The 26,571-nt window shown below is 51.1% G+C and overlaps 1 protein-coding gene and 1 long non-coding RNA gene across 2 annotated transcripts in view; one reads left to right on the forward strand and one right to left on the reverse strand.

Annotated features, from left to right (window-relative positions):
• Nucleotides 1-267: 267 nt before the first annotated feature.
• CRTAC1 (cartilage acidic protein 1) overlaps nt 268-26,571 on the reverse strand; it is a 192,426-nt gene continuing 166,122 nt past the window's right edge. Inside the window, 4 exon segments of the mRNA XM_012000646.1 lie at nt 268-992; nt 15,519-15,662; nt 18,033-18,075; nt 19,452-19,597. Of these exon segments, the coding sequence (XP_011856036.1) occupies nt 826-992; nt 15,519-15,662; nt 18,033-18,075; nt 19,452-19,597 (500 nt within the window). The 3' untranslated portion in view covers nt 268-825.
• On the forward strand, nt 1,509-6,871 carry LOC105554254. Its single transcript, XR_001008296.1, has 2 exons — nt 1,509-1,654; nt 6,353-6,871. It is a non-coding gene; the product is annotated as an uncharacterized LOC105554254 (long non-coding RNA).

The following is a 26,571-nucleotide window of genomic DNA, read 5'->3' on the forward strand; positions in this document are numbered from 1 at the left end:
CTGTGGCACGTCCCATTGTCCTCCTTTCGCAGATGAGAGACGTGAGGTCTAGGATGAGGTGACTCCCCCAAGTTCTCAGTCCTGGTGAGAGGCTGGACAGGGGGTGGGGCGTGGTTCTGCTGACTCCACCTCCACTTGGAATAGTGTGTTCTGGGTGTGCACACATCCCTCCCCCCAGGCAGCAACAACACGAGTAGAATTGCTAAAAAATAAAGTTTACTGGAAAACTGAGGAGAAACAGAGTCAAAAAACCACAAACACCCAGAATCACGTGTTGACAAAGCCCAGTGAGAGGCACTTGTTTTTATTGAGCCTTTGCTGTGTGCCAGGTTTTGTGCTAAGTGCCTTACATACATTGCATCTAATCTCCACACTAACCCCTAGATTCTATTTTAATCCCCATTTTGCAGATGCGATAATGGATGACTAACAAGTTAAGTGACTGGTGTAAGGTCACATAGCTTTGTGAGTGCCTGAGTCAGGATTTAAACTCGGGACACTAAAGTCCTCATACTTCCTGTGCAGTAACACCACCTTCCTGGGCACATCTGTGTCCTAAGATATGGTCATTAGACCCACTGGAATGTAAGCTCCATCAGGGCAGCCACCCTGTCTGCTGTGATCACGGCTGTGTGCCCAGCATAGGGCTTGGCCTCATGCAGTTAGGGCAAGTCTCCCTAACTGTTAGCTAAGTAATGTGCATGGATGGGCTTGGGGAGGGTCTAGCTCCCAGGCCTCTACATCCCTACTGTCTAGGCAGCAGCACAAGCCCACTTTCCCACTCCTCTGCCGGACTCCATCCACTGGTTCCTGTCCGACCCCTGCTCAGCAGCTGGGCTCGCAGTTCTCCTTAACCGCCGACCCCAGATTGAGATCTCCATCTATGAGGACCGGTGCAGCAGTGGCAGCTCCAGCAGCGGCAGCAGCAGTGGCAGTGGCAGCAGCAGCGGTGGGGGTGGTGGGGCGGGGGCCCGGTGACTGGCCGAGAGTCCCTGTAGGGAGGTGTATGGCCGGAGTGAGGGCCTCGCAGACCTGCGGCGGCTGCGCTACCAGAGCACCCGCTTCTGAGTCATTCTCTGGGCCCACCCTGCTGCCCGGGGTGGGAGGGAGGGTGACAGGCCTCATATTTCCTGTGGGCCATCAACCTATGACCCCTATCCCTCACCCCCAGCTGGATCAGTCCATTTTCTGACCTGGGGGCTTTCCCTTCCTGATGGGGCTGGTCTGGGCCACACAGAGACAGATCTTCCTAGGAAGGCTGGGGTGGGGAGAACACAACCTAGGCGGCCCCTCTCTTCCACAGCCCCTCTCCCAACCCCACAAGAGGGGCCCAGGTCTGCCACATAGAGGACTCCCACACTGCATGACCCCTCATCCCCAAACCCATGTCCACCAGGACTCTCTCTCTTGGGCCCTGTGTCCTGTGGCTGTCTCCCAGTATCTGCTCCTTCTCATGCCCCTGCAGGGCCCCGGCCTGTCTATGATCCTGCCTCGACCAAATTGAAGGTGTGGGGAGACGAGTGCCGTGGTTGGGAGCTGTTCAGCCCACTCCTGACCTCTTCTAGACCTATGGCTTTCCTGTCCTGCAGCCAGAGCTGGAGGCCAGCACGGCCTTGCCAGAAGCATCCAACTTTGAGACTTTGCAGGCTGCCAGGTGCTGGTTGAGGGGCACACGTCCTGGGGCTCTGGGAGGTAATATGGGAGTCTGGAGAAACTTTGCGGAGAGACATAGCCATACGGGGCCCGAACCTCCTGCACTGGAGCCAGTTTCCTGAGATTAGAACCTGTATGTATGCACATGTGAATGTATGTGTGAGTGCACATGTGTGTAAGTGCAGTGTGCATAAATGTGTGAGTATGCGTGTGTTAGCATGCCTGTGTGTGAGCACCTGTGTGTGCACCAGTGCACAAATGGATGAATGTGGGTGCATTTGTAAGCACACCTGTGTGTGTATGAGTACATGGGCACACATGCGTGCACAAGTGTGCCTTTATATGAGTGTGAGTGCATACATGTGCATGAGCACATGTGCAAAAGCATGTATGTATGATTGTTCATGTGTATGAGTGTGTGTGTGTATGCAGGTGAGTGCATGTGTGTGTGAGTGTGTTTGTGTGTTTCCTTTGGCTGCTAGGTCAATGACTACTTCTCTGCATCCTGCTGTCTTCACTACCTGAGGGTCCGTGACTTCTTCCCTGCGTGGGTCCAGCCTGGCCCCCTGTAAATAAATGTCCAAAAGCCCCTTGCCCCTCCCCTAGGGCTACCAGGGAACGTACTCTAATGCATACATTCTAGTGGAAGAGAAGCTGGGGTTCTAGGAGAGAAGAGCCAAACCTTGGTGGCCTTTGGTGCCCCCTCTCAGCTCCCCATGACAAGACAATGGGGCTACAGACACTGTGTGTTCAGTCTGCCCAGGGGCTGGGGCTCTTTAAGGCTTGGTAGGTGAGGTTTCCGTGGACCTTCAAAGGTGCCAGCAGCCTGCAGGGGAAAGGCAAACTCCCTCCTTGCAAGGAAAGGAGATGTCCAGCCAGTGATGCCTGGCTTCCGAGGCCCAGAGGAGCAGGTGGGATGGGAGCAGCCCCTGGGGCTGGTATCCCGAAGATGAAATGAAGGGGGCTGCCTACCTCAGTTGGCGGGAGGTGCTAAAAGTGGATGTGCAAGACCAGCCACTGCAGGTAGCTCTCTGGAACCAAAGAGAGGCCTGCTTTTCTACCAGACATGGGAGCAGCATGTGGGAAACAAAGGCCTACCCAGACAGCAGAGAGAGTCCGCCTAGTCCATGCAGCCTCAGGAAGTCCTGGGCCCATGTGAGTCCTGGTCCAAGGATCCCCTTGGAGAGCTGCAGTTCAGTGGGCTCCACTGCAGCCCCTGGCCACAGCCTATGCCCACCCTGGGCCCCTGTGGGGCTGGGCATTGTGTCCAACCTGTGCATCTCCCATGGGAGGGCTGGGCACAGGCAGTGCCATGTCCTTTTATTTTTTCTTTTTCCAATAAAAGAACTTGCCCAGCATGAGGCTCTGTGATGCTTTCTCTGCCCCATGACAATGGAGGGTCTGTTCTATGCCCCAGGACCACATGAGGGGATACTTGGCTGCCTGAACCGGACCCAACATGGGGAGCAGGATGAACCCTGTCTTTTTGGAGCTTATAGTCTACTGGGGAGGCAGACACTTCAGCGCCTCTAATCTGGAATCTTTGGGGCACCTGTAGCCTTGGGTGGGGGAACAGGTTGGACTGAAAGCCAGGCCAAAAGTAATCAATGATATCAATAAATGCTCATTTCTTGAGCTCTTCCCCTGGGTTGGGTCCTGCTGGGAGCTGGATCACACAGGTCACTCAGTACTGAAGATGAGAAAGTAGCTAGATGATCACTTCTCGGCCTTTTGGCTAAGATCAGGTGTGGAGAAAGTAGCTGGATGTTGGAACCTAGCGGAGTTGTGTCTTGAATTTTATAATTTATTGAGCACCTACTATGTGCCAGATACTTTGCTATAACCATACGTTAGAGCTGGGAGGGGATTTAAAGATCACTTGAATCCTGTCACAGAGGTCCAGAGAGGGTGGGTGACTTGCCCCAGGCCACACAGCTGGTTGCTGATGACAGGGTCCAAGCTTGGAACCCAGGTCTCCTGACTCAGTGCCCACTCTGATACCACAGGGATGGCACCCAGATGGGAAGCTGCCCGAGGCTGCAGGGAGACTGGGGTCACACACTCAGGTCTGTTCCTGGAGAGGAGCTCATCAGACTGTGGGGACAATGGCTCCAGCCTCTTGGGTGGGAGCTGGGCAGTCCCCTCTGGGTGGGTCTCATGTTTGTTCTTACTCCCCTTAGGGCAGCTTGGTGCTTGCCTGAGCTGTGTGCAGCCTAGACTCACTCCCTCTGCTGGTACCTGGGCCGTGTGTGGGTTACCACAAGTGAGGGTGTTCTCTCACATGAGGGCGGGTTCATTCTGTTTTGGGCTAGGAAGTTTGCTCTACCCCGAGGCCAGATTTGAACCCAAGCTCAGCTCTTCGAGAGAGGAGGTCCTGGGAAGGGGTGAGGATTTACTAAACGGGTAAAACCAAATCCAGGTGCTTATCTGACTGACAGGCATTCGACCCTTCCATTTTCAAATGGTAATCATCATAATAATAGTAGCTGATGTTTATTTAGCACTTCCTGTGTGCCTGGCACTAGGCTAAGACTCTCTCTCTATATAATTAGTCATTCCATCCTCACAGCAACCCTCCATGGCATGGATTCTTATTTCCCAGTTTACATATGGGGAAACTGAGGCTCATGGAAGTTAAGTAACTGGGAAGTTGCAGATCTTGGCTTCGAATCTAGGCAATCTGACTCCAAACTGCAGGGCAGAAGACAGACCCAGCCTCAGAGACCCTTTAGCAGCTTGAGGGCCTCAGCCATCCTGGGATTAGGATCAGGCAGATTCCCAGGGAAGGACTTGGAGCTATGCCTGGGCTTTGAGGCAGGGCTGGCACCTCCACTTCCAGGGCATCACAGGCGTGTGCATGGGCTGTGCTCGCAGGCATGCGGGACCCAGAGGCAGCCCGGTGAAGGGTAGTGGGGGACCCGACTCACTGTGGGCCTGGGGAGGTGTGGTCTCTCTCTGCCGGCTTAGTTACAGGCAGTGGCCTTTCTGCGGTCTGGCTGTAGCCGTGTCCCTGCACCCACCTTGCCAGGGACAGGCCCTGTCAAGACCCAGGAGCAGCTCCAGCCTCAGGCAAACTGTCCCCCAGGTCCCAAGTGAGGCCCCAGCCAACCAGGCATGCCCCAGGAAGCTCCTGCTGCACACGCTCCTCTCCCTGCGCCAGCACCCTGCTGTCTGGCTTCCTTCCTTTGGCCGCAGGCGGGCTGTGTGTGAAACCACAGGGTTTACAGAAGCTCGAGGTGCCACTGAGTGGCAGAATTGTGCACTGCACTCGGGGAACCAAAGGTGGAGGCAGAAAGAACTATGGCTGTTGTGACACGTCCCCCACGGCTGCCCAGCTGGCAGCCACTGCCACTCGCAGAGACTTTTCTGTGGCTTCCAGAGGTGCAGGGCAAAGGTGGAGTCCGGCAACTTTCTCCCTAGGGCCAGCCCCTGGGCTGTCTTCACGGCACCAGTAGCCTGGGAAACTCCACACCCCTCTCCACACCTCTAGAAGGACTCACAATGACGGGGGACCAGGCAGGAGGCATCACCACCGGGTTTGGGCTTTACTATTCACCCAGATATAAGGCAAGGCAAACACCACTCCACATCAGATCTGAATTTGAGCTCTGGCTTCATGACATTAACACATGAAGACTCTTGGAGCCTCAGTTTCCCCAGTTGTAAAATAGGGAGACTAATATCTCCAGAGTTGTTTAGACTCGAGGTGTTCAACCTTGGTGGCAATGGGTGTCACCCGGGAGCATGAAAAATGACCAATGCCTGATCCTATCCTCAGAGATTCTGATTTAATTATTTTGGGGGACAGCTTGGGTGTCAGGATTCTAAAGAGTTTCCCTGGTGATTCTAACGTGAAGGTAAGGCTGACAGTCCCTGGTTTTGACAGTACCTATAGCCTATAAGCCTTTAATACACCTCTGAAAATGCCTGAGACCTGGATAAGAAGTTTATGGTTCCACAGAAGCAGTCAGACACAAAAATGAGTATGTACCGTGTGACTGCCCTTACAGGAAACTCAAAGACAGGCCAAACTAGCCTTTGATTGGGAGTCAGGATCAAGATTACCCTGGGTGGGGGGTAGCAAATGGATGGGGACCTGGGGGGCATCTGGGAGCTCAGGATGTTCTGTTTCTTGACCAGAGTGCCAGTTACACAGGGGTGCTCACTTCATGAGAATTCACTGAGCTGTACACTTAGGAGCTGCGTTATTTGTCTGTACCAGTGATATATTTCAATAAAATTCACCCAAAAAAGCCTATTGGCTACAAAATAGGAAAAGAAAGGACAGACTTGAAATTAATATTTTGTTAAATATCTGGAAATGTAACACATATGCCAAACAGACAACTGCAACTCTATGTTACGTGTGTGTGTGTGTGTGTGTGTGTGTGTGTGAGAAAATGTAAGATCCCACTGCTCTGTGGAGGGTGGGGCCTCCAAAAGGGAAGGTCCCTGATGCCTAAGAAAATCTGAAAACAGCCCAGGTTCACACCAGGAGTTCTTAACCTCGACCCGACTGCATTCATGTGCCGTTATCTGAAGAGAGAATCTACAGCTTTCAGCAGATTTTCAAAAGGGTATGCAGCCCCCTAAAAAGGTTAAGAACAATTGGTTTTGAGGAGTCAGTGAGAAACTGGCCGTGAATGTGCTTGGCATGAAAGAGGTGCTTGGTAATGTCGATTTCTTTCTTTCCTTTCAGAGCCCAGCCTTTGGGGGTTTCCGCATGACCCTTCTCGGGAGACTTCTAGGAGGATTTATTCTCCTGGCAGTGCCGAGGGCAGCCTGCACCAAGCTCACAGTTCTTCCTCCAAGAGGATATTCAAAGGGCCTGTCATTTCAGCATCTGCCGGACAGCAGAACTTTGTGTGCAAGATCCTGGAGCTGCGTTGGGTCTTGAATCAGGGACAATGGAAATAAGTGGGAAGGTGTGAAGGGAGTCAGAGGGCTGTGCCAGCCGTCCCCCTTCCCACCTCCAGCAATTCACTTAACTTTCCTGAGTCTCAGCTTTGTCATTATGAGAATACATATATTTATAAATAATCATCTGTTTCTCCAATGTAAGATATTATTGTTATTGCAGAAGTGATACTAGGGTCTCATTATACGATGGCCTCATGATATAGATTTATAGCAGGCTTCAGATTCTGGCATAGACTAAACAGATACTTATCCAAGGGTTCACTAACTCCCTAATAAATGCCAGGAACATTCATGTACATTATTATTCCATTTAATTCTCGAACACTGGGGTGTTGAAATCTTATTTTACAGATGAGGAAACTGACGTTCTAGGTGGTTAGGTAGCTTGACAAGGGCTAGTAAGTGTCAGAGCAAAGACTTGAACCTAAGTCTCTGACTCCAAATCCCACTCTCACTCTGCCACAAGAGTGAGATGTGGGAGATGAGAGACTCTGTTCTACCTGGATTGACTCATAAAGATAGAAGACAGATTCCAGACCAGAGAGAAACTCGTGGGCAAATGCATCCCTAGAAAAATTAGCTTTGCAGGGGCATGAAGGTACTAGTTATTTTAGAGTAATTCAAGTTATTGATTTCTGTAATGGAAAAGTGATTGGGAACAAGCTACCACGTGAGAACAGTGCTGAGTGAGTCCCCAAGATGGGGGAAATGTTACACACAAGCTTACACACAGCTTACAAGACCTCAGAGATGGCGAGGGTCCTTTTCCCTGCTGCCTGCAATTAATCAGTACGCTCCTCAAGGGCAGGGAGCCTGTCTTACTCACTCCCCCACCCTCAATCTCACCTCTCCCTGTCCTAAGTGCTTGTCACAGGGCCTGGCCCTGGCCAGGTGAATGGAAGATTCTGCCCATCTCAGGCTGGCAGGAAGAGGCGAGCATATACAGATGTGTCATCTGCAGACCCGTGGGGCAATGTGCCACTGAGAAGCAGCTCAGAACCATGCAGACAGGCAGTGGTCACTGAAGGATACAATTCACCTGCAAGTGGTCACCTTACAACTCAGTTAAAGGGTGGATGAGTGACCCCAGGCCACCCCCTGAGCTGGGCAGCAACTCTCAGTGATGTTGCCCTGGCTGTGACATTGTGACTCTGCTCATGACCTCTACCTATCCTGGGAGAGGAGGGGAGGAAGCGTGTGTCCCACCCCAGTCAGCCCTGCCTGACACTCCCCAAACACCATTTCGAGGTGGGGAAATCCTTCTGGTGCTGAATGCTTTACCTGAGAGATCTGGGCCTCAGGCCCTAGAGAGTGAATTACTGTGAGTGAATCGCTGGCTGGATGGCTGGCTGGCTGGCTAAGTGGATGGATACAGAGAAGATGGGTGTAGAGAGATGACGGATAGATGAGAGATGAGCGAGAGGCCTCCCTGGCTTGAGATGGATGCTCGCAGACCCTGGAGAGGCAGGTGAGTGGATGGGTACCGATCGCCCCTGGGCTCCCCAGTGCAGACCTAATATAGGGCTGGAGCTCTTCAAAGGGAAGATGCTGTGTTATCCCAGTCCCCACATGAACTCCACATTTGTAACTCTGAGTGATGGATGTGTCTTGTTGGGAAGAATCCTTATAGGTCTAATATTGCCCCAGCTAATGGCTTATGGATTGTTGTAAAGTCAGGCATTGCTGGAAGTGAAGCCAGGAGGTTAAAGGTCCTGGTACAGATTTTATGACAGTATCTGCATTTCATCAGTCAGGCACTGCAGCAAGTACCTTATAGGCTCGATGAAGCCTCACAACAACTCTATGAGGATTTTATCACTGCCTCCATTTGATAAAACTCCAATGAAAAAACTGAGGCTCAGAGATGGAAAACCTTCTTAAGGCCACTTCCGAATGCCTGGGTGGAGGGTCTGGCCTTCAAGCCCATTTGATCCTAGAGTTTCAGTGTGAAGGGAAAATTTTAAGGACAGGTGAAAGGGAGAGGGGAGGGCCATAGGATTTGTGCACCGCTCTAAGAAAAAACATGGCATTTTGGCACATGCGAGACACCTTCTGCAGTGGGAAGAGGCGCTGAGACTTTCCAATGACCGGGTGCCCCGAGGGCAGCCCCAGGCTTCCTTCTCCCTCTCTTTCCTCTGTGTCAGCCTTCGAGGGCTCTCAACCTTGAGTCTGGGGACCTGAACTGCAGAGAGGGTGTATGTCTGGCTCACTTTCCTTCCTTTGGCCTAAACTTGTCCTTCTGCCATGGCACCCACAAGCAGTTGGGGAACGAGGATGTGCTTTTCTCCTATTCCAGGGGCTCCACAGCCAGGTCTGGGGTGGAGGGAGGGAAGTTAATCCTTAGATTTGTGGGGAGGGTGCTTTAATGACTCTAGGGGATGAGATCCTTCCTGGCTGCTCTGGGGCTGGCCATGAAGAACGAGAACCAGCTACCAGCTACCTTTAGCGGAATTATTCTGGCCCCAGACTGCTTTCCTGCTGGCAGACAGGCAGAGGGCATGAGGTTCTGGGCGGGACATTCTGGGAACGGGTGATACAGATTCTCCATCTGCCGCACCCTTCTCCTGACCCTGCCTTCCTCCTCACAGCTGAGCAGGCTCGTCTCTGCATTCGGGACCTCCATTCAGGTCTGTATTTAATCCCAGCTGAGTTCTAAGGTCTAAGTGTGGTTCTTCTGTTACTTGATGGGCACGTATCCTGACTCAGTTTCCATGTCAGCAGAGCAGGAAGGACAAGCCCTGCCTCTCTTATTCTTGAACTTGTTCATATACTTGGGCTTCTGGAACACTTGGAGCTCTCTGGAGAAGGGTGCTGGGAGCAGCCTGGTGCTGAGCTCTTTTGAGGAGCAGCCGGCAGCCCAGGCAGGGAAAGGGACCAGACATCATCCAAAGCTGATGCCTTGGGAAAGTCACAGCTTCTTTTTGGGCCTTGGTTTCCACGTCTGAAAAGGAGAGGATGGGACTAGATGACTTCTCAGCTGTTCCTGGATTTAAAGCTCTAGGATTCTGTGATTGATGAGGGCCAAATTCCCAGGCCAGCTCACTAGCTCCCGGTGACCTCCGCTCTGTGTGGCCCAGTTCATGCCATGCCTGCCCAGCTCAGTTCACCTTGTTTTATGACTATTCTCTCTGGGAATGGCACCGCATCAGAATTCAGCTGAACACAGCACAGCCCAGGCCCCTGGAAGGCTGGCTCTGTCCCTTATGGTCATTTGCTATCTTTTTCTGGTGAATCTGTCAGTTCTCCGGAGGTGGTCCCATCCTCCCCATCTCTCCCATCGCAGGTGTCCTGGGTGGCAGCAGGGTGCACAGGAGCTTTGGCACTGAATGGGCCCGGGGCTCCATCCTGAACATGGCCACTTAATAATAATTATATTTCTAATTTGTTGGGGGCTTTCTATGTGCCACGAACCATGTCAAGTCTAATATAATAACTTTATGAGGTATTATCCCCATCTTGCAGATGGGAAAACTGAGGTTCAATGACACTTTACCTACTTTAAGTCTTTGCTCAATGCCTCTTTCTCAGGGAGCCCCGCCCTCACCCCGCTATTAAAAATGGCATTCCGCCTCCATCCTGGCCCTCCCAGATGGCCTTGATGTTACTCTTCTCCAGCCCTCCATAGCACGTATCATGCTCCAACACGCTACAGACTTTCCTTATTCTGGGTATTATTTAGTGCCTGCCACATCTTGCTAGGGCAGGGACCTTTGTCAGTGTTGTTCACAGATATATATCCCAAGCCACTAGAACAACACCCAGCACACAGTAAGTGTTCAGTCGCTGTACATCACATGAACAACTGGTTAAATAACTTCCTCAGTGTCAGTTACCTAGAGATTGCACAGCGTAAGGCTTAAGAACTCAGGCTTTGGAGCTAGTCAAGAGTTTGAATTACAGCTCTTGCCACTTTAGCTAGCTATATGACTTTGCATAATTTACTGTTTCTGAGCCAGTTTCTTGGGTAATAAAATAGACTAATAACATTTATATTCTGGGATGGGTGTGAGGATTCATGGAGACACGGATGTAAAGTTCTTGGCATATGGCAGGCATTGCATAAATGTTAGCTGCTTTCCTGGAGGATGTTTTTCTTCTCTCTTGTGTCTCATTTTCCCTCTGGTGGCCTATTTTTTGACCACTTCACTGTCAATAGTAGTTCCTTAGAGGACAAGTCACCGTGGGAGGGTTGGCATCATCTGTGGCGTTAACCAGCCCATGTTCTTTTCCTTCCTTCCAGTATGTGCCTGTTGCTACGGAGACACAACAGCAACCCCTGGCAGGTTCCTGGCCCCTGCGGCTGGGATTCTGGCCTCAGAGAAGGCTGGCCCTGGGGACAGGGAGGCAGGGAGGGGCTCGGTTTGCCTTCTGGGCTGGAAGTCTGGGTGGAGGTATCAGCCTGGAATCTGTTGGAAGAACTTTGCTGGCTCCCTGCAAAAATGAAGCGCTCATCTTCCTGTCTCCATGGGGCTCTTGGAGTCTGGAGCGGAGTTCCTGCTTGGGCTGAGGTCCAGTGGCACTGGTCTGGGTGTGATGCCCAGACCCTGGGAGGGGGCCATAGCAGCCAGAGTGACACATAATCAAACTCCTGGCCCTCAGAATGGCACCTTCCCAGAGTAGGGTTGGCAACCATGTAGATGCTTGAAGAGGCCTGGTGGATGGTTTACCATTCTGCCTCAGCGAAGGCTGGCCAAGCCCGCCTGGTTGAGGGTACTCTCGACATGAGCGAGCACTGCCACCTCTTCTTGTAGACTTGAACGTGACCGTGGGGAGGACTGTTTCAGATCACTGGGCCTCCAGGGGCTCCATTTTCCCCTTCCTAATCCTGCTCTTGATCCTGGGCAGCATGAGTGACTGTGGCTTTTGCTTAAACCAATTCACCATCCCAAATGAAGAAGGGAGTGGTAGTTGAGAGTGCCAGCAGACAGCCAGACTCCTGGGATCCAATCCTGCCTTCGTCTGTCCGGGCTGTGTGACTCTGCACAAACCATTTAGCTTATCTGTAAACCTGGGATAATTACAGCACCTTCCTCTTGAGATTATTGTGCGGGTTAGATGAGTTGATTATTGTAAAGACTTTAGATTCAACCCAGACATGTCGAGCCCACTAAATGTAAGCTATTATTGTCATTTTAAGGCGTACGTGCCTGTGAAGAGGGAGTTCCTGAGCAGAATAAAAATGGTATTATTCTTATTTGGTTTCTCTTGAAAAATGGGGAGTTGTGGCAGCACTGGCCCACCTTCCTGCTGGAGTGAGTTGCGGCTGCCTGGTGCAGGCAGGTGGGGCACCAGCTCCTCCATTTGCATAATCCCTTCCGGGTCCATTTCATTACTTGACTGCCCCTAAAGGCATCTGCTATTTTTGTTACAAATTAAAGTGTAGCATAAGCCAACAAAGATGTCAGGAGCCCGGGTGGGGCTAAGGGACAAGAAAATGACAGACTTATCTGCACAGGAGGGGACGGAACGGTTTGGGCTCCCACGGGTCTCAGAGAAAGGGATTAGAAGAAAGAGGGGAACGGGAATGCTGAGCCTGGGTAGCTTGGGGGTGGCTTTGCACCCACAAATCTGTGCCTGGTATAGCACAGACCAGTAGATGCATTGAATTTGAGGCACCTGCTCAAAAAGCCTGTACTGCTAGCTCAATGAGGAGGCTCTGTTTTTTTTTTTGGCGGTGGGAAGTAGGTAACGTTGAGTGGGTTCACTATCCACCTGTCCTCTGTATCTTTCAGCCTTGTATCTCTTGCAACACAAGCATCTTGGGGGCAGGGGATTTGTCCACCTCATTAGAGGGTCCCTATCACATTCCTCATGGGAGGAACCTAGTGCTTGTCATACAGGATATTCTCAATAAATGCTTGCTGAATGAATATGTAAATGAATGAATGCAGAGAGCTTGCTTTCCGTTATAGCAACCTGAGAATTCAGTTCGACTTTTTAGAAGGCCCTTTGGTGTCCCACTTCTATCCCATGCACTTGGCTCCTCTATCTGGCTGGAGGGAAGGCAGTGTAGGGGTGGCAACCACGTTACCTTCACTTACCATTACATACCTAGAGCCTAGCTCAGTACCTGGCACATAATAGGTGCTCGACGAATATTACTTTCACTTACCATCGTACGCCTAGAGCCTAGCTCAGTACTGGCACATAGTAGGGGCTCAACAAATATTACTTTCACTTACCATTGTGTGCCTAGAGCCTAGCTCAGTACCTGCAGGTAGTAGGGGATCAACAAATGTTACTTTCATTTACCACTGTTGCCTTCACTTACCATTGTATGGCTAGAGCCTAGCCAAATATTTGGCACATTGTAGGTGCTCAATCCGTATTTGTTGAACTCATGAATGAATCAAATGGAAGCCTTATCCTGGAGTCTGAGTGCTGTAGTGGTGCTCCTATGAGCTGTGGGAACTTAGAACTCCGCTTTGCAACTCACTGGACCCCACTCACCCAACACGGTCACATGACACAGACATACCCTGTTATATAAAACTCAATGTAAAGGCATTCATGGTTATCACTTATAAGGCATCATCTGAAGTCTGCTGTCACCCTGAACCCCCAATGTCCTTGGCAGGCTGTCTCTGTAGTTGTCTTGTCCCTTATTTCTTGTGCTGTTGTGTATGGACAGTCAATGGGCACTGTTATCTTGTCATTTACCACTGCATTTGGAACCATTCCTCCGTGGGTTTTGGGTTTTACTTATCTCGCTATCTTAGATACACTTTGTTCATTTTTTAAAAGGCAGCAGCTTCCAGAAGGACTAGGGAATAGTCTGAACAGCGACAGAGCTGCCTGTTACCCCTCTGACAAGATGGTGTTGTGGGAAAGGGCTCCAGCCCTGGCCTGGGGAGCAGTGGGCTCCATGACCTTGGGCACAGTGACCTTGAATACTTCAGCTCTCTGAGCCTCAACTCTGGAACCCTTTCAGATCTTTAATTCTATGTCAATACACAGGAATGGGCTTTCTAGAAGTGGAATGATTTTTAAGTTGGTGTCTGCTTTTCAGGGAAATTGTAGCTGTTTTCATTTAAAAACTTTTCATTTACGCTCCTGTTCTGAGTGTAAAAACAGCACTAGCTACAAGGAATTCATATTTTGTGATTTATTAGGAGTATTACTATGATATCAGAAAATGGCAGGGTTTTTTTTGTTTGTTTAATATGTTTTTTAAAGGGTTCCTGCATTCTTAAGTGTAATTTTATTATATCCTGGGATGACTTTTTTCCCCCATGAAGAATAGATCTATGTTTTATAACCAGCCTTCACTACCGAGGCTGGTTGTGAGCATATTCTATGGTGTTACATCATTCCCAAAGGGTGTTCTGGCTACAGGAGTGTTATATTTTCCAAGCAGAATGCAGAGACCAAGCAGCAAGGTTCTTTCTAGAAATCAGAGTAAACTGAGATGAGCCATGCCTATGTCCAGCCAGACATTAAGGAGTCTTAGAAAGGAAAGGCCCTTAGGGATATACCAGCCCAACTCTTTTGTCATCTACATTAGGGAAACTGAGGCCCAGCATGGAGAAGTGACTTCCTGCAGGTAAAAGGCCCAGAGTACATACTCCATTTCTGCCCGTTACTCATCACACATCCTTCACTTGGCCCAAACCCTGGTCCCCCAAATGTGAACAGTGTTGTACACAACCAGCCACTGCTGGTGCCTGAGGGTGATACCTGCTTTGTGTTATGATCTGCTTTCAAAGCATCCCATGGTGGAAGGGCTGCTCTAATTCAGCATTCCAATCAGTTCTACTTGCCACAGACCCTTTTTATCACCAGCTTGGCACTAATATCTAGTAGAGAGTTTATTGGCATAATATCTTCATAAAAGAGGCTGGAAGGCTTAGCAAGTTCAAATGATAACATTTTTATCAAGAGTCCCAAAGGATCACCCTTTTCCTTCCCATCACCACCACCAACACCAATAAGGCTTTCTCTAGCACAGGAAGTCAGGGGCAAAAAGCAGAAACAGCACAGGCCAAATCAGCAGGCACATGGTACATTATCAGATCAACCAGCAAGCAACCACCTGGGAGCCATCTTTGTTAAGGGCAAAATAAGGAGCTCACGAGACACTGGAGGATACAAGACTATCTTGATTCTTCTGAAGGAGTGAGGGAGGCTGGATGGGGTAATGGGGAGACTTTCCTTTCTGTTTTCTCAGAAAACATGCAAAGGAAGTCTTCACAAACAACTAAGGTTGCATCAGTATCCCAACCTTCCCTTTTCAAAGATGGCCACCCCTGTTGTCCATTCAGAGGGAGCACGCAGCAGAATCTACTGGGCGTGGAGAGAGAGAGACAGGCAGCAGGAGAGAGATTTAGTTTTCCACAAAGGCTGTTAGTTTTGTTTTGTTTTTTCCTTTATTGACGGGATTTAAAGTGCATATAACTGAAGGCAAAGTCCAAGGCCTAGAGAAAGATATGAGGCCCGAGAGAGAGGCTCAGAGATTCTAAAGGCGGCGGAAGAATACCCACCTAAAAAGGCCACTTGAGCTGCAAAAAGGATGGGACAGGGAGATAGAAAATGGGAAAAAGAGAAAGGGGGTGGGGACGGGGTGGGGGTGGAGGAAGGAGTTTGGGAAGAAGAAATTACTAGTTTAGAAATTCAGCCAAAGATGAGTAGTAGGAGTTAGTTTATATCCCAGCTATGAAAATATGGGCTGACTTCAAGGTAGGAACAGTTGTTTTAGGAAAGGTAAGAAGAATGAGAGCCTCAGGCCAGGACACAGCATTCCCTGGCCCTTCAGGTGATGGTAGAAGTGATGGGGCTTCTCCAAGCCTCTGTCATGGTCTTCCCTGGAGACCCAGTGTGGGTCAAAGGAGACTCTATCCAGCCAGGAGAAGGAAGGGGTTGGGGACCTTGATCTGGGGCCTACCCAGAGCTCCCCAGTGGAAGGCAACTTCCCTTTGCTACTGGACTATGGCTGGGGCCCCACTCACCCACACAGGCTGTGCCATCCTCGTTGGGCTCATAGCCCCGACTGCACCTCTTGTTGGTCCGGCACCTGTAGCTTCCATAGGTGTTGACACATACGGGCTTGTCTCGAGGGCACACGAATGGGAACTGGATGCATTCATTGGTGTCTGCAAGGCGAGGGGAACCACTCACCATGAAGGTGTGGGGCAGCAAGTCCCAGCCCAGGCTCTGCCTGCCCATACACTGCCTGGCTTTGGGAAAGTGTCTTCCTCGCAGAGCTCCAGTTTCCCTGCTTCAATTCCCTTGGCTGGCTCCTCCTGTACTTGGTCTCTACCTGCAGGGGGGCACTCAGGCTTGGTCCTGGGTCCTCTCTTCTATCTACCACAATCGTTTTAGGTGATCTCTTCATACATGGATGATTCCAAAAGTTCTATCTCCAGTCACAGCCTCTCCCTGTAGCTCCAGACTCACGAATACAATAACCCATGACCTACTTGACAGCTCCGCTTGGATGTCTAAGATGCACCTCGTGCTTAATATGTCCAAAATAGAACTCCAGATTCTACCCTGCCCTTAAACCTCTCTTGCCCTCTGTTCTGTCTTCTCTAGCTCAATCAATGCCCCCATCATCTATCAGCTGCTCAAGGAGAAATCAGAGTGACCCCGATTCCTCCGTCTTTCTTGCCCCCTGTGTGATTTCACGGCAGAGCCTGTCCACTCTTCCCCACAGTCCACCAGTCCACCTCTCTCTGTCACCTCTTTCTCATTCCTCTGCCACCACCCAATTTCCTGCCATCGTGACCTCTTGCCTGGATTTCTGCCGCTGCCTCCTCACAGAATACCTGTCTTCCCCTCTTCCCTTCAATTCACTCTGCAATTCAGCAGCTGAAGTGAGCCTTTAAAAACATGAATCACATTATATCACTCTCCAGTTTAGCTTCTAAGGCCCCTAAGAGCAAAATTCAGACTCCCTACAGGGGCCTCATGGACTCTCCATCATCTCCAGGCCATACTGGCCTCCCTCCTTCTCCTTCGACACACGAAGCCTTTGTCTTGCCTCCCGCTTTTCACTCCTGCCTTTCCCTCAGCTCTTTCTGGGCCTGGATCCTTCTCATCCTTCAGGTCTCAGTTCAAAGTCTTTCTCCTGAGGCCCTCCCTGACCACTCTGTCTGGAATAGTCTCCAGGGAGCACCTTGCTCAGAGGGTTCCGAAATCATCTTGTCCAGCTGTGTGGTCTATCTCCCTCTACTAGAATGGATGCCCCTCTTGTGGAGGCTGGGGGTGGGGGTGGCACTTGGCCTACATCCCCAGCTCCCAGCATGACACTGCTGTGTATGAGGCACATAACTGCCTGTTGGGTGATGAAAAGGAAGAGGAGGCTGATCTCAAAGGGTCCTTCCAGCAGGCAGAGAAGACCCTGGAATTTCTATGCACCTGCACTGTGTGTTTGGAGTGGGGCCAGGTGGGGATGTGGAGAGCGTAGGGGAGTCATTTCCTCCTCCAGCCACCCTTGGCACCACTGCTCCTCCGCCTCCCAATCTGTGCTCCTTTGTCCAGACAGTGCCCCCACCAGAACCCTGTCTCCCCTCTCTGTGACTGCCAAACTCCTCCTCATCCCTCAGGGCCGAGGCTTGGACCTCACTTTCTCTAGGGCACCTTTTAGGACCCTCCCTATGCTGGTTTAGGGCCCCTGCTTTGTAGTCTCCAAGCCCTGCCCTCCCCCCTCTGGGCCCTGATCACACTGTGTGGTTGTCAGCTGTTTACTTGTGTGGCTCTCCATTGGCTTTTAGCTCCTAAGAGTGTTATCTGTCTTGTTTACTCCTGTATCTCAGTAGCAAAGGGCTAATGAGCGGCTGCAGAGTAGACTTGGGAAGAATGCTGGATGAGGGTTCAAGGAAGGAGGGATCCTTGGCCTGATCCCTCATTGCTGGTCACTGGGATGGAAAGTGTTGGGGGTGAAGGTCTCCTGGACACTGAACTTCTAGGCTGCCCCTTCCCATTCCAGGCCTTTGGGGACTTTCAGAAGGTTCTTGGATCCTGAAGGAGCTGCCATCCTGGTAGTGCTGCAGCTATCTGCCTGCCCGAGTACTGCACCAGGCTGCAGTCTCCCTTCCACAATGTGACCACACTCCATACGCTATTTTGCCCCAATACCTTGGCAATGGCCACCCTTGCCTGCCAGTCCCCTTGCTTGCTGCTCCACATGGACTTGCTGGCCATGGCATGTGGCTATTCCCCCTGTGCCAGGGTGGTGGTGTGTCTCCTTCCCATGTGCACTTTCTCGGTACTCATGGCAGGGAAACACTGCCAGTTCCCAGAACTGTAGTGATTCAGCCTGTGGGTCATTAATATCACTTCCACCCTGGTGAGTCATGTGGTGGTTGTCTTGGCATCTGGAGTCCCAGGACAAACAACACCCTCCCCTGTCCTCCTTTCTACCCCTTGCTTGCACCCTGGACCTTGCCACGAGTCAGGCGGGCATTCCCCAGGGAGATTCCGGCCTCTGCCCCATGCCCTGGTGACTGAAGGCAACTCACCCATGCAATGGCCATTTTCCTGCTGGGAGAATCCTTGGCCGCACTGCAAGGTGGGCAGAAGCAGAGACATGAGTGAGTTGAGAAGGTCCCATCCCAGGTTCCCTCCTAGTCACGGCCACAGAGCAGCTGTCGCCCTAACCACAGCGTGAGGCATGCTCTGGGCCTGGGGGAGCCCCCTCCCTTATAAGACCCTTCCTCTGCACTGAGAACAGAAGCCTGGCAGGGAGGCCATGAATGGATACAGTTCAGACTCTTGCTCATTTCCCTGTGCAGGGGATCCACGTGCCCGTGATGGGATGCCTAACAGAACCTGTCCCTCCTGTAGCATAGCCTTGAGGCTGAAGTTGGGTCTGTCAGGGCTAAGAGTAACGAGGGCTGGGAGATGCTTTTTGAAGTGTCTGATCACTGCCCACACGCACTTCTCCAAGAACTTCCCCCTCACATGGGTGGGTGCCTGCAGCCGTGCTTGTGTGCTGTCTCTCTGGCCAGGGCTGATGGGCGGACATCCTAGCAGGAGGGAAGACTCAAGGCTTTGCAGCAAGAATTTGAACAAATGGACTCAAAGACTTGAGAGTTCGGAGCTGGTCCTGCCAGGCTGTGGAGGCTCTACCATGCCCATATGGGGGTCTCAGAGACAGCAGCCTGGGGTGGGGCAGGGGACTCAAAATGTAACACACATGACAAAAAATGTCAATCGACCATACTGACAAATGAGGTGGGTGGATGGACATTGTTGGGGAAGAGGGGCCCCTCTCCTCCCAAAGCCAGTGCACTGACAAAGGTCCTTGAGCTCCTATGGCTGAGGCCATAAAGTTGCCAGTTTCCACTCATCCTGAGCTTCCCTGAGTTTTGTGAGTGATCCTCCTTATAAGTTCCCTTTATTTGTGTGAGTTTCGGTGGGTTACTGTTACTCGCCACCAAGTGAACCCCATCAGAGTTGGAATGACGCTGCTGACATGGGTCCAGAGCTGCTCCTCAAAGAGACCCCAGAAGTCCTGCTGCAGGCTCTCAGCACCATCCTAGGGCAACAGGAGGTCTCGTCAGAGACTCGGAAAGAACCAGGAGGGCAGCAGGAGACCTGGGGTCACTTTTTAACTCTGCTCACAACTGACTGTGCAGCCTAGGTGGGCCTTGGTGGGTTTCCTCTCTTAACTTCGGTTTTCTTCCTCTGTAAAACTGGTGCAAAAATGCTTGCCCTGCCAATACAGCAGGGATTCTTTGAGGAGCAGAAAAGATGTGGGTGTGATAGTGTTGTGCAAACTACAAATGGAGGGATCAGTATGAGGCCTTCGCTTTGCCAAGAAGATTTCCATCACTCTGGAGGCTGAGTTTGCAGATTCCTGGGAACCCAGCTTCAGCCCATGGGGTTGTGGGTGGTGCCCGCTTTTCTGGCTATGAGGCCCAGATGCCTTTGCCCACCTCCAGTGGGGCTGGGTTCTGAAGTGTGTCCTCATCCCGGGGGTAGGGGATCTCCAGAACCGAGTTCATCTCCCCGCTGGCCACGTTCCGGCTCACCATCTTGCCATCTGGCCACGTCACCTCCACACTGCTGGCTTCATCCTTCCCTGAGGGATGGAAGGAGAGAGCATCAGCAGCAGAGGAGAGCAGGAGGCTCTCAGAGAAAGCATCAGCATCAACAAATTCATCCATTGAATAAAAGCATGAATTGAGCACTGTTCTAAGTGCTACGGAAATGATGAACGAGACAGATTTGAGGTCCCTCCTCTCTGGAACAAAGCTGTCCAATAGACCTGTCTGTCTGCAAGGACAGAAATGTTCTGCATCTGTGCCGTCCAGTACGGTAGCCACTGGTCACATGTGGCTGTTAAGCACTTGAAGTGGGACTTGTTTGACTGAGGAGGTGAATTTTCAATTTTATTTAACTCTAATTAATTTAAATATAATAGTCACACATGGCTGGTGGCTGTCATGTTGGATAGTGCAGCTCTCGAACTCACGTTCTAGCGGAGAGGCCAAGCATCAGGAGGCTGTACTGGAGGACACAGTAAGGCCTGTGATAAGCAGGTTGTCTTTGGAGTCTGGGTTCAAATCTTGGCTCTACCCCTTACCTGGTATGTTGAAAAGAGCATGGCGGGAAGTGGGTGGGAGACCTGGGGACAAATCCCAGCTTTGCAGCTAACTGGCTTTGTCATCCCAGGAATGCTTCTTGTGTTTCTATTTATTGAGCTCTGCTAAGGGCCAGGCTCTCTCTTGTCACTGGGGATGCCCCTGTTCTGATGGAGTTCCTGCTCCAGTTGGGGAGACAAGCAAACAGGTGAACAAATAAATCACGTCAGATATTGACAAAAGTAGGGCAAGTAGGTAAGGAGGAGCTGGGGGCTGCCAGGGCCTTGTCTAGTCAGGCAGTCAGGGATAGCCTCTTAGGGAGGGGGCATTTGCACTGAGCTCCACATAAAAACTTGGAAAAAGAGCTGGGCATGGTCGCTCATGCCTGGAATCCCAGCTACTCAGGAGGATGAGGCAGAAGGATCGCCTGAGCCCAGGACTTCAAGGCCAGCCTGGGCAACATAGTGAGACCCTGCTTCTGAAAAAAACAAAAAACAACAAAAACAAAAACAAACAAACAACAACTTAAAAAAGATGGAGTGATAAACAGCTGGCAGGTGGCGGACAGGGGAGAAAGACCGTTCTACAAATCTAAGATGCTTACAGAAGATGATGGGAAGCTCAGAGATATTCACAGTGAATCCATTTGCACACACCCCTAAAGCAACGTGCTACATCATTGATGGAAAGCAGGCTGGAAAGATTTGTCAGATGTTTAGGCACCATCAAAGCCAGCTCCAGCTCCCCGCATAAGGAAGCAGGCCCGCCACTGTGGCAAGGTCAGGCTAATGGTGATGCATGGGGGTGGGGAGGAGGCGGGGCTGGGCCTTACCTTCCGGGAGAGGCTGCTCTCAGGTCAGCCCCTGGGAAGGAGAGCTGTGCCCAGCACAGACAGGGGGAGCGCCCAGCACAGACAGAGGGAGCGCACAGCCCACTCTATCACCATCAGGGCTGAGCAGATGTGGGGACACGGGGTCCTGCAGGGGGCCTTGAAATCAACACACTCCCCCAAACACCATTCCTGGGCTAAATAATATATCACCCACATATATGCACTATTATTTTTCCTAACATATGTAGATAGTGTTAGAAAACAAATTGAACTTAAAAATGCTGTTGAATGTATATTCACTTTTGGTCATTGCTATCCACCAGTGAATTTTACAATGATAGCTACTATAGGGTGGACGGTAGTTGGCAAAATATCTTGATGTATAAAGGGGGTTCCCATATTTTAGAAAAGGGTGTTTGGAGGCCACATGCAGACCTGGAGGAGAATCTCTGTGTAGACTTCCGGTAGAGACCACTGTGGGGCATGGAGGCAGGGAGCCAGGTGCTGGGGGGAGGGCCCATGATGAGGGGGTTCCAGAGGGAGTTACGTCTTGCGAGCCACAACCCCCAGCTTCTAGATCCTTCCCATGTTTGATCTCCTTTTGCCCTCCCACCCTGGCCTCCAGGGGAGTCTCACTGGAACGTCCCAGCCTTGCTGCTGCCGTGCTGTGAGTCTGTGAGGGCCAGGGCCAGAGCTATGCTCTGAAGAGTCCATGGAGAAGCAGCCCCTGCCCTCATGGGCACAGCAGGCAGCAGCAACAGAGACGCTCGGAGACAGAGGCTCGTCCTCACACCCTGAGTTCCTCTCCCACACAGTGCAGTTTCTCTTCCCTGTTCCGGGTCCAGCCCTACTGTTCTGGGTTTTGCTTTATCAAGCAAGAAATTATTTCTCATCAGTCCCTCAATCTACAAGAATCCCTTCTGCAGAAGAGGGGTGAAAATGGGACTGGGGGGTGCCGACTACAGATTTTCTTTTCTTTCTTTCTTTCTTTTTTTTTTTGAGATGGTGTCTCACTCTGTCACCCAGGCTGGAGTGCAGTGGTGGGATCTCAGCTCACTGCCACCTTCCCCTCCCAGGTTTAAGTGATTCTCCTGCTTCAGCCTCCTGAGTAGCTGGGATTACAGGCATGTACCACACCGCGCCTGGCTAATTTTTGTATTTTTAGTACAGACGGGGTTTCGCCATGTTGGCCAGGCTGGTCTCAAACTCCTGACCTCAAGTGATCCACCCACCTCAGCTTCTTATAGTGTTGGGATTACAGGTGTGACCCATCACACCCGGCCAGACTTTTTTTTTTTTTTTTTTTTTCTAATTTGAAGTAGAATCTTGAGGCGCGAGAGATTTGGCATTTTCAGGGTGTGCAGTTCCCACATTAAGTGGCACATATAAAAGGTAAATATTTGCCATTAAAAGAAGGAGACAAAGAACAGCAAATGTTTCTTACCTAAGACTGCAGAACAGCTACATGAATATGTTTTCCAGCCTGACTGAAGGGCTACAAAGGACTCAAAAGAGTCGCGGAATATTCATAGACAGTCACAGATCTGCCTGTGGTACTTGCGGCACTTAGTTTTTTTGTTTGTTTGTTTTCTGTTTTTATTTTGAGATGGAGTTTTGCTCTTGTTGCCCAGGCTGGAGTGCAGTGGCAGGATCTCAGTTCACCACAACCTCCCCCTCCCAGGTTCAAGCAATTCTCCTGCCTCAGCCTTCCCAAGTAGCTGGGATTACAGGTGTGCGCCACCATGCCTGGCTAATTTTGTATTTTTAGTAGAGACAGGGTTTCTCCATGTTGGTCAGTCTGGTCTCGAACTCCCGACCTCAGGTGATCTGCTCGCCTCGGCCTCCCAAAGTGCTGGGATTACAGGTGTGAGCCACTACGCCCAACGGGAGTTAGTTTTGAGTTCTGCTTCAGCAGCTTCCTCCAGACCCAGACGTGGTGCAGGGGGCCTGGGGCTATGAGATAAGCAGGCCTCAGAAAGCACAACCAGCAGGACTCCCTCCTCTGCCGCTGTTTTTTGCTAACTTGGGCATCCTCTCTGGGCCTCAGTTTCTTCATCTATAAGATGGGGGTGCTGGCCGACAGCCTTACCACTCCTGGGAAGCAGAGCCTTTCTACCCTTGGAGCAGGAGTCCTGCCCCGCCGTTAATCATTCACCTCAGCGTCCCTGGCACCATCGGCTCTTGGACATGGGGTCTCCCTACAGTTTCCAAAGGGTTTTCCGGTGTTGGTAACAACAGTGAACACTGACAACATGCCCCAAGCTGTACCAACTGCTTTATGATGCTAACGCATTGAAACTTCACATCTCCACGAGGAAGGTGCCGGTGTTACCATTACTGTCTCAGAGACGAGAAGGCGGAGCCACGCAGAGGTGCAGTGAATCGCCCAGTTGCCCAGCAGAGGTCCGACAGATCCCAGAGCCGGCATCTACTGTGCCCCTGTTACACCGCCCACCCTATCCCACGCCCAGCAGCCACCATATACCAAGCTTTGTGCAGGGATTTGGGATTCAACAGAGAATGAGACAGACCCAGGCCCCGTTCTCATGATTCCCATGGGAGCAACGAATACAAGTGATTATATTATAAGCTGGGAAAGTGCCACAACAGCACTGCTACCATGTGGTGAGCGAGTTGGGTCATTTCATCTGGGCATTGCAGGAGGAGTAAGAGTTTGTGAGGCGGAGAAGGCAAGGAAGGAGCATTCCAGGGAAAGGATACAGTGAGGGCAAAGGTACAGCGGCATGAAAGGGTAAGTTGTAGCTGAAGATCAGGAAGAAGTTCAGAGCGGGAAAGAATGTCAGAATGTGTATCAGGTGGGAATGTGTATCAGAGGAGGCCGGGGAGGGGCTTCAGAGCCTCCACACTTACGAGGTGGGTATTTTATCCCCATTCTCCAGATGTCGACATTGAGGCTTGACAAGGTGAAATGACTTGCAGGTGTCTGAGCTAGGACTGGAAACCAGTCTCCTGTCCTTAGGCGCAGCTCATCCCTCTGCCCAGGCAATCTGCATAACATCTTAAGTCTTCCTGGGGCTGCATGGCCGAGGGGGACTGGCTCCCAGACACCGCACACCAGCAGCCTTGAAGCCGGCCAGTCCTGCCAGGCCTGTGTGTAGGGGAGGGCTGAGCAGAGGAGCGCCCCCCATTAACCAGCAGAGACAAGAGGTCAGGAGCAGCAGTGAGTCACCTCTGGCAGCTTTTAAAGGACAGAGGCCAAGGAGGCAGAGAGAATTGCACTTTTCAGAAGAATTACCAACAAAACAGATGGTGGGAATACAGTTGGTAGAATATTTTTGCACTTTAATAAAGCAATTTTTATGAGGGCCACTGAATTTCCCTTCCATAAATGAGCATCAGCCGGCGCGGAGAGGCAGCTCTGAGTCACCTGCAAGCAATTAGCTGAAAGGACGGTGGCATGTGTGGGTGGGGCTGGGGCATCGGCAATGCCGGTTGTGGGGGAGGGGGAAGAGGGGAGGGAGAATGGTGGGGGTGGCTGCCTGAGCCGGTGACTCCCAGTGGAGCTGGCGGAGGCAAATAGATGATTGGTGTTGTTTTTATTTTCTGGGTTTGGGAGTGAGCTGCCTCGGCCCGCTACCAGTTGGGAAGTGGAGGGTGGGCATGTGGGGCTCGGGGGTGGGTTCCGAGCAACCAGGTTGGTGGTGGGGGAGCCCTCGACAAGGGCTATAAGCAGAAACAGTTATTTTTAGCAGGAGGTGAGGAGCAGCAGGGAAAGGCCAGGGTGGAGAGGGACTGCGGAACTTGGTGGGGGGCTCCACTGAGCAAGGCAGGGTCCACTGAGAAGGGACCCCACAGCAAAATGTCGCTATGAGAGCTCTGCACAACACAGTGGGCCCTCTGGGAGCCCCCCATGCGGACACTCATTGCCTGTGGACGGAGGTGGGGAGTACAGGTGAGGGCCTGCGTCCTCGGGGTGTGCTCCAGTAGGAGCAGACACGATGTGCATGGGGCAAGGCTGAGGCTGTCTGGGAGAGGCACACGTGTGCACACTCACATACACGTCCGTGTACCCACACATGCGCACCGCACCTTGCTGCAAAATCAGGAGGAGACAGCGCAGGACTCACGGAGGCAGGAAGTGGGCAGGGGCCCTGGGGGCAGGTGAGTTGAAGTCTTGTGAGTGCCGGCAGGGGAGCTTCCCACTGGCCCCTCTCCTCTACTCCTCAGTCATAGGGGACCTCAAGGCAGGCCTTTCTCAGATTCATGTTGTAGACATCCCCACTTCTCACCCCAACTGCTCAGAACTGGAAACAATCTAACTGTCCATCTAGAGGGGACTAGGTAAATAGGTGGTGAGGGTGAGTGCTGCCTCACAGTGAAATACTTCACAGCCCTGAGAGGAAACAGGAGATATGCACAGACCTGGCATGCTGTCCAGGATGTGTACACACACACATGCACACACACACTCACACGTGTATATAACAGGCTTTCACTCTGTTACCCAAGCTGGAGTACAGTGTTGTGATCATAGCTCACTGCAGCCTCAAACTCCTGGCCTTGAGCGATCTTCCTGCCTCATCCTCCTGAGTAGCTGGGACTATAGGCTTGCACCACCACACTGGGCTAATTTTTGTAGAGAGGGGGTCTCACCATGTTGCCTAGGCTGGTCTTGAACTCCTAGCCTCAAGCAATCCTCCCTCCTTGGCTTCCCAAAGCACTAGGATTACAGGTATGAGCTGCTGCACCCGGCCTTAGACATATGGTTAAGAGGGGGAAAAAGCAACTTACAGAAACAAGTGGAAAGCATCATTCTTTTGATTTTAAAAATTGCCAAGAAATACGTGTCTGTGTGTTCCTGTGTATATGACACGTAACAAAAGCATATCACAAGCATGACCTGTCCAACCCGGACCACTGTGCTGGAAAACTGCTCCTTGCCCCTTCCCCTCTGCACTCCTTGCCCCTTCCCCTCTGCACTCCTAATCCATTCCTCTGTTCTGCATTTTCTTTTCTTTATTTTTTTTGAGATGGAGTTTCGCTCTTGTTGCCTAGGCTGGAGTGCAATGGCACAATCTTGGCTCATCGCAACCTCTGCCTCCTGGGTTCAAGCGATTCTCCTGCCTCAGCCTCCCGAGTAGCTGGGATTACAGGCATGCACCACCATGCCCAGCTAATTTTGTATTTCTAGTAGAGACAGAGTTTCTCCATGTTGGTCAGGCTGGTCTCAAACTCCAGACCTCAGGTGATCTGCCCGCCTTGGCCTCCCAAAGTGCTGGGATTACAGGCAAGAGCCACTGCACTCGGCTGCATTTTCTTTTTTCATAGCCCATTATATCTTCTAACGTTTTATTTATTTACCTATTTACTATGTGTATTATGTATATAAGTTCCTTCTACTGGAACATAGGATGGCTTGTGGCAAGGATCTTCAGTTTTGTGTTTGGCACACAGTAGGTGCTCAGTAAATATGTAGTCACTAAATGAATCAAATGATATTGAGGGAAGGAGAAGGAAGAAACATTTACTTTTTCCTTAATATTCCAAACAGGGGTGAAACGATGAGTAATTTTTCTTCTTTTAAAAATAATTTTCTTATTTTCCTATAATCAATATGCATTGTTCTTACAATGAGAAAAAAAAGTTTTCCAAAACATTCCCATTCTTTGGACTGGACCT

The sequence above is a fragment of the Mandrillus leucophaeus genome, unplaced genomic scaffold (assembly GCF_000951045.1).
Source record: "Mandrillus leucophaeus isolate KB7577 unplaced genomic scaffold, Mleu.le_1.0 Scaffold117, whole genome shotgun sequence".
In the NCBI taxonomy this organism is placed as follows: domain Eukaryota; kingdom Metazoa; phylum Chordata; class Mammalia; order Primates; family Cercopithecidae; genus Mandrillus; species Mandrillus leucophaeus.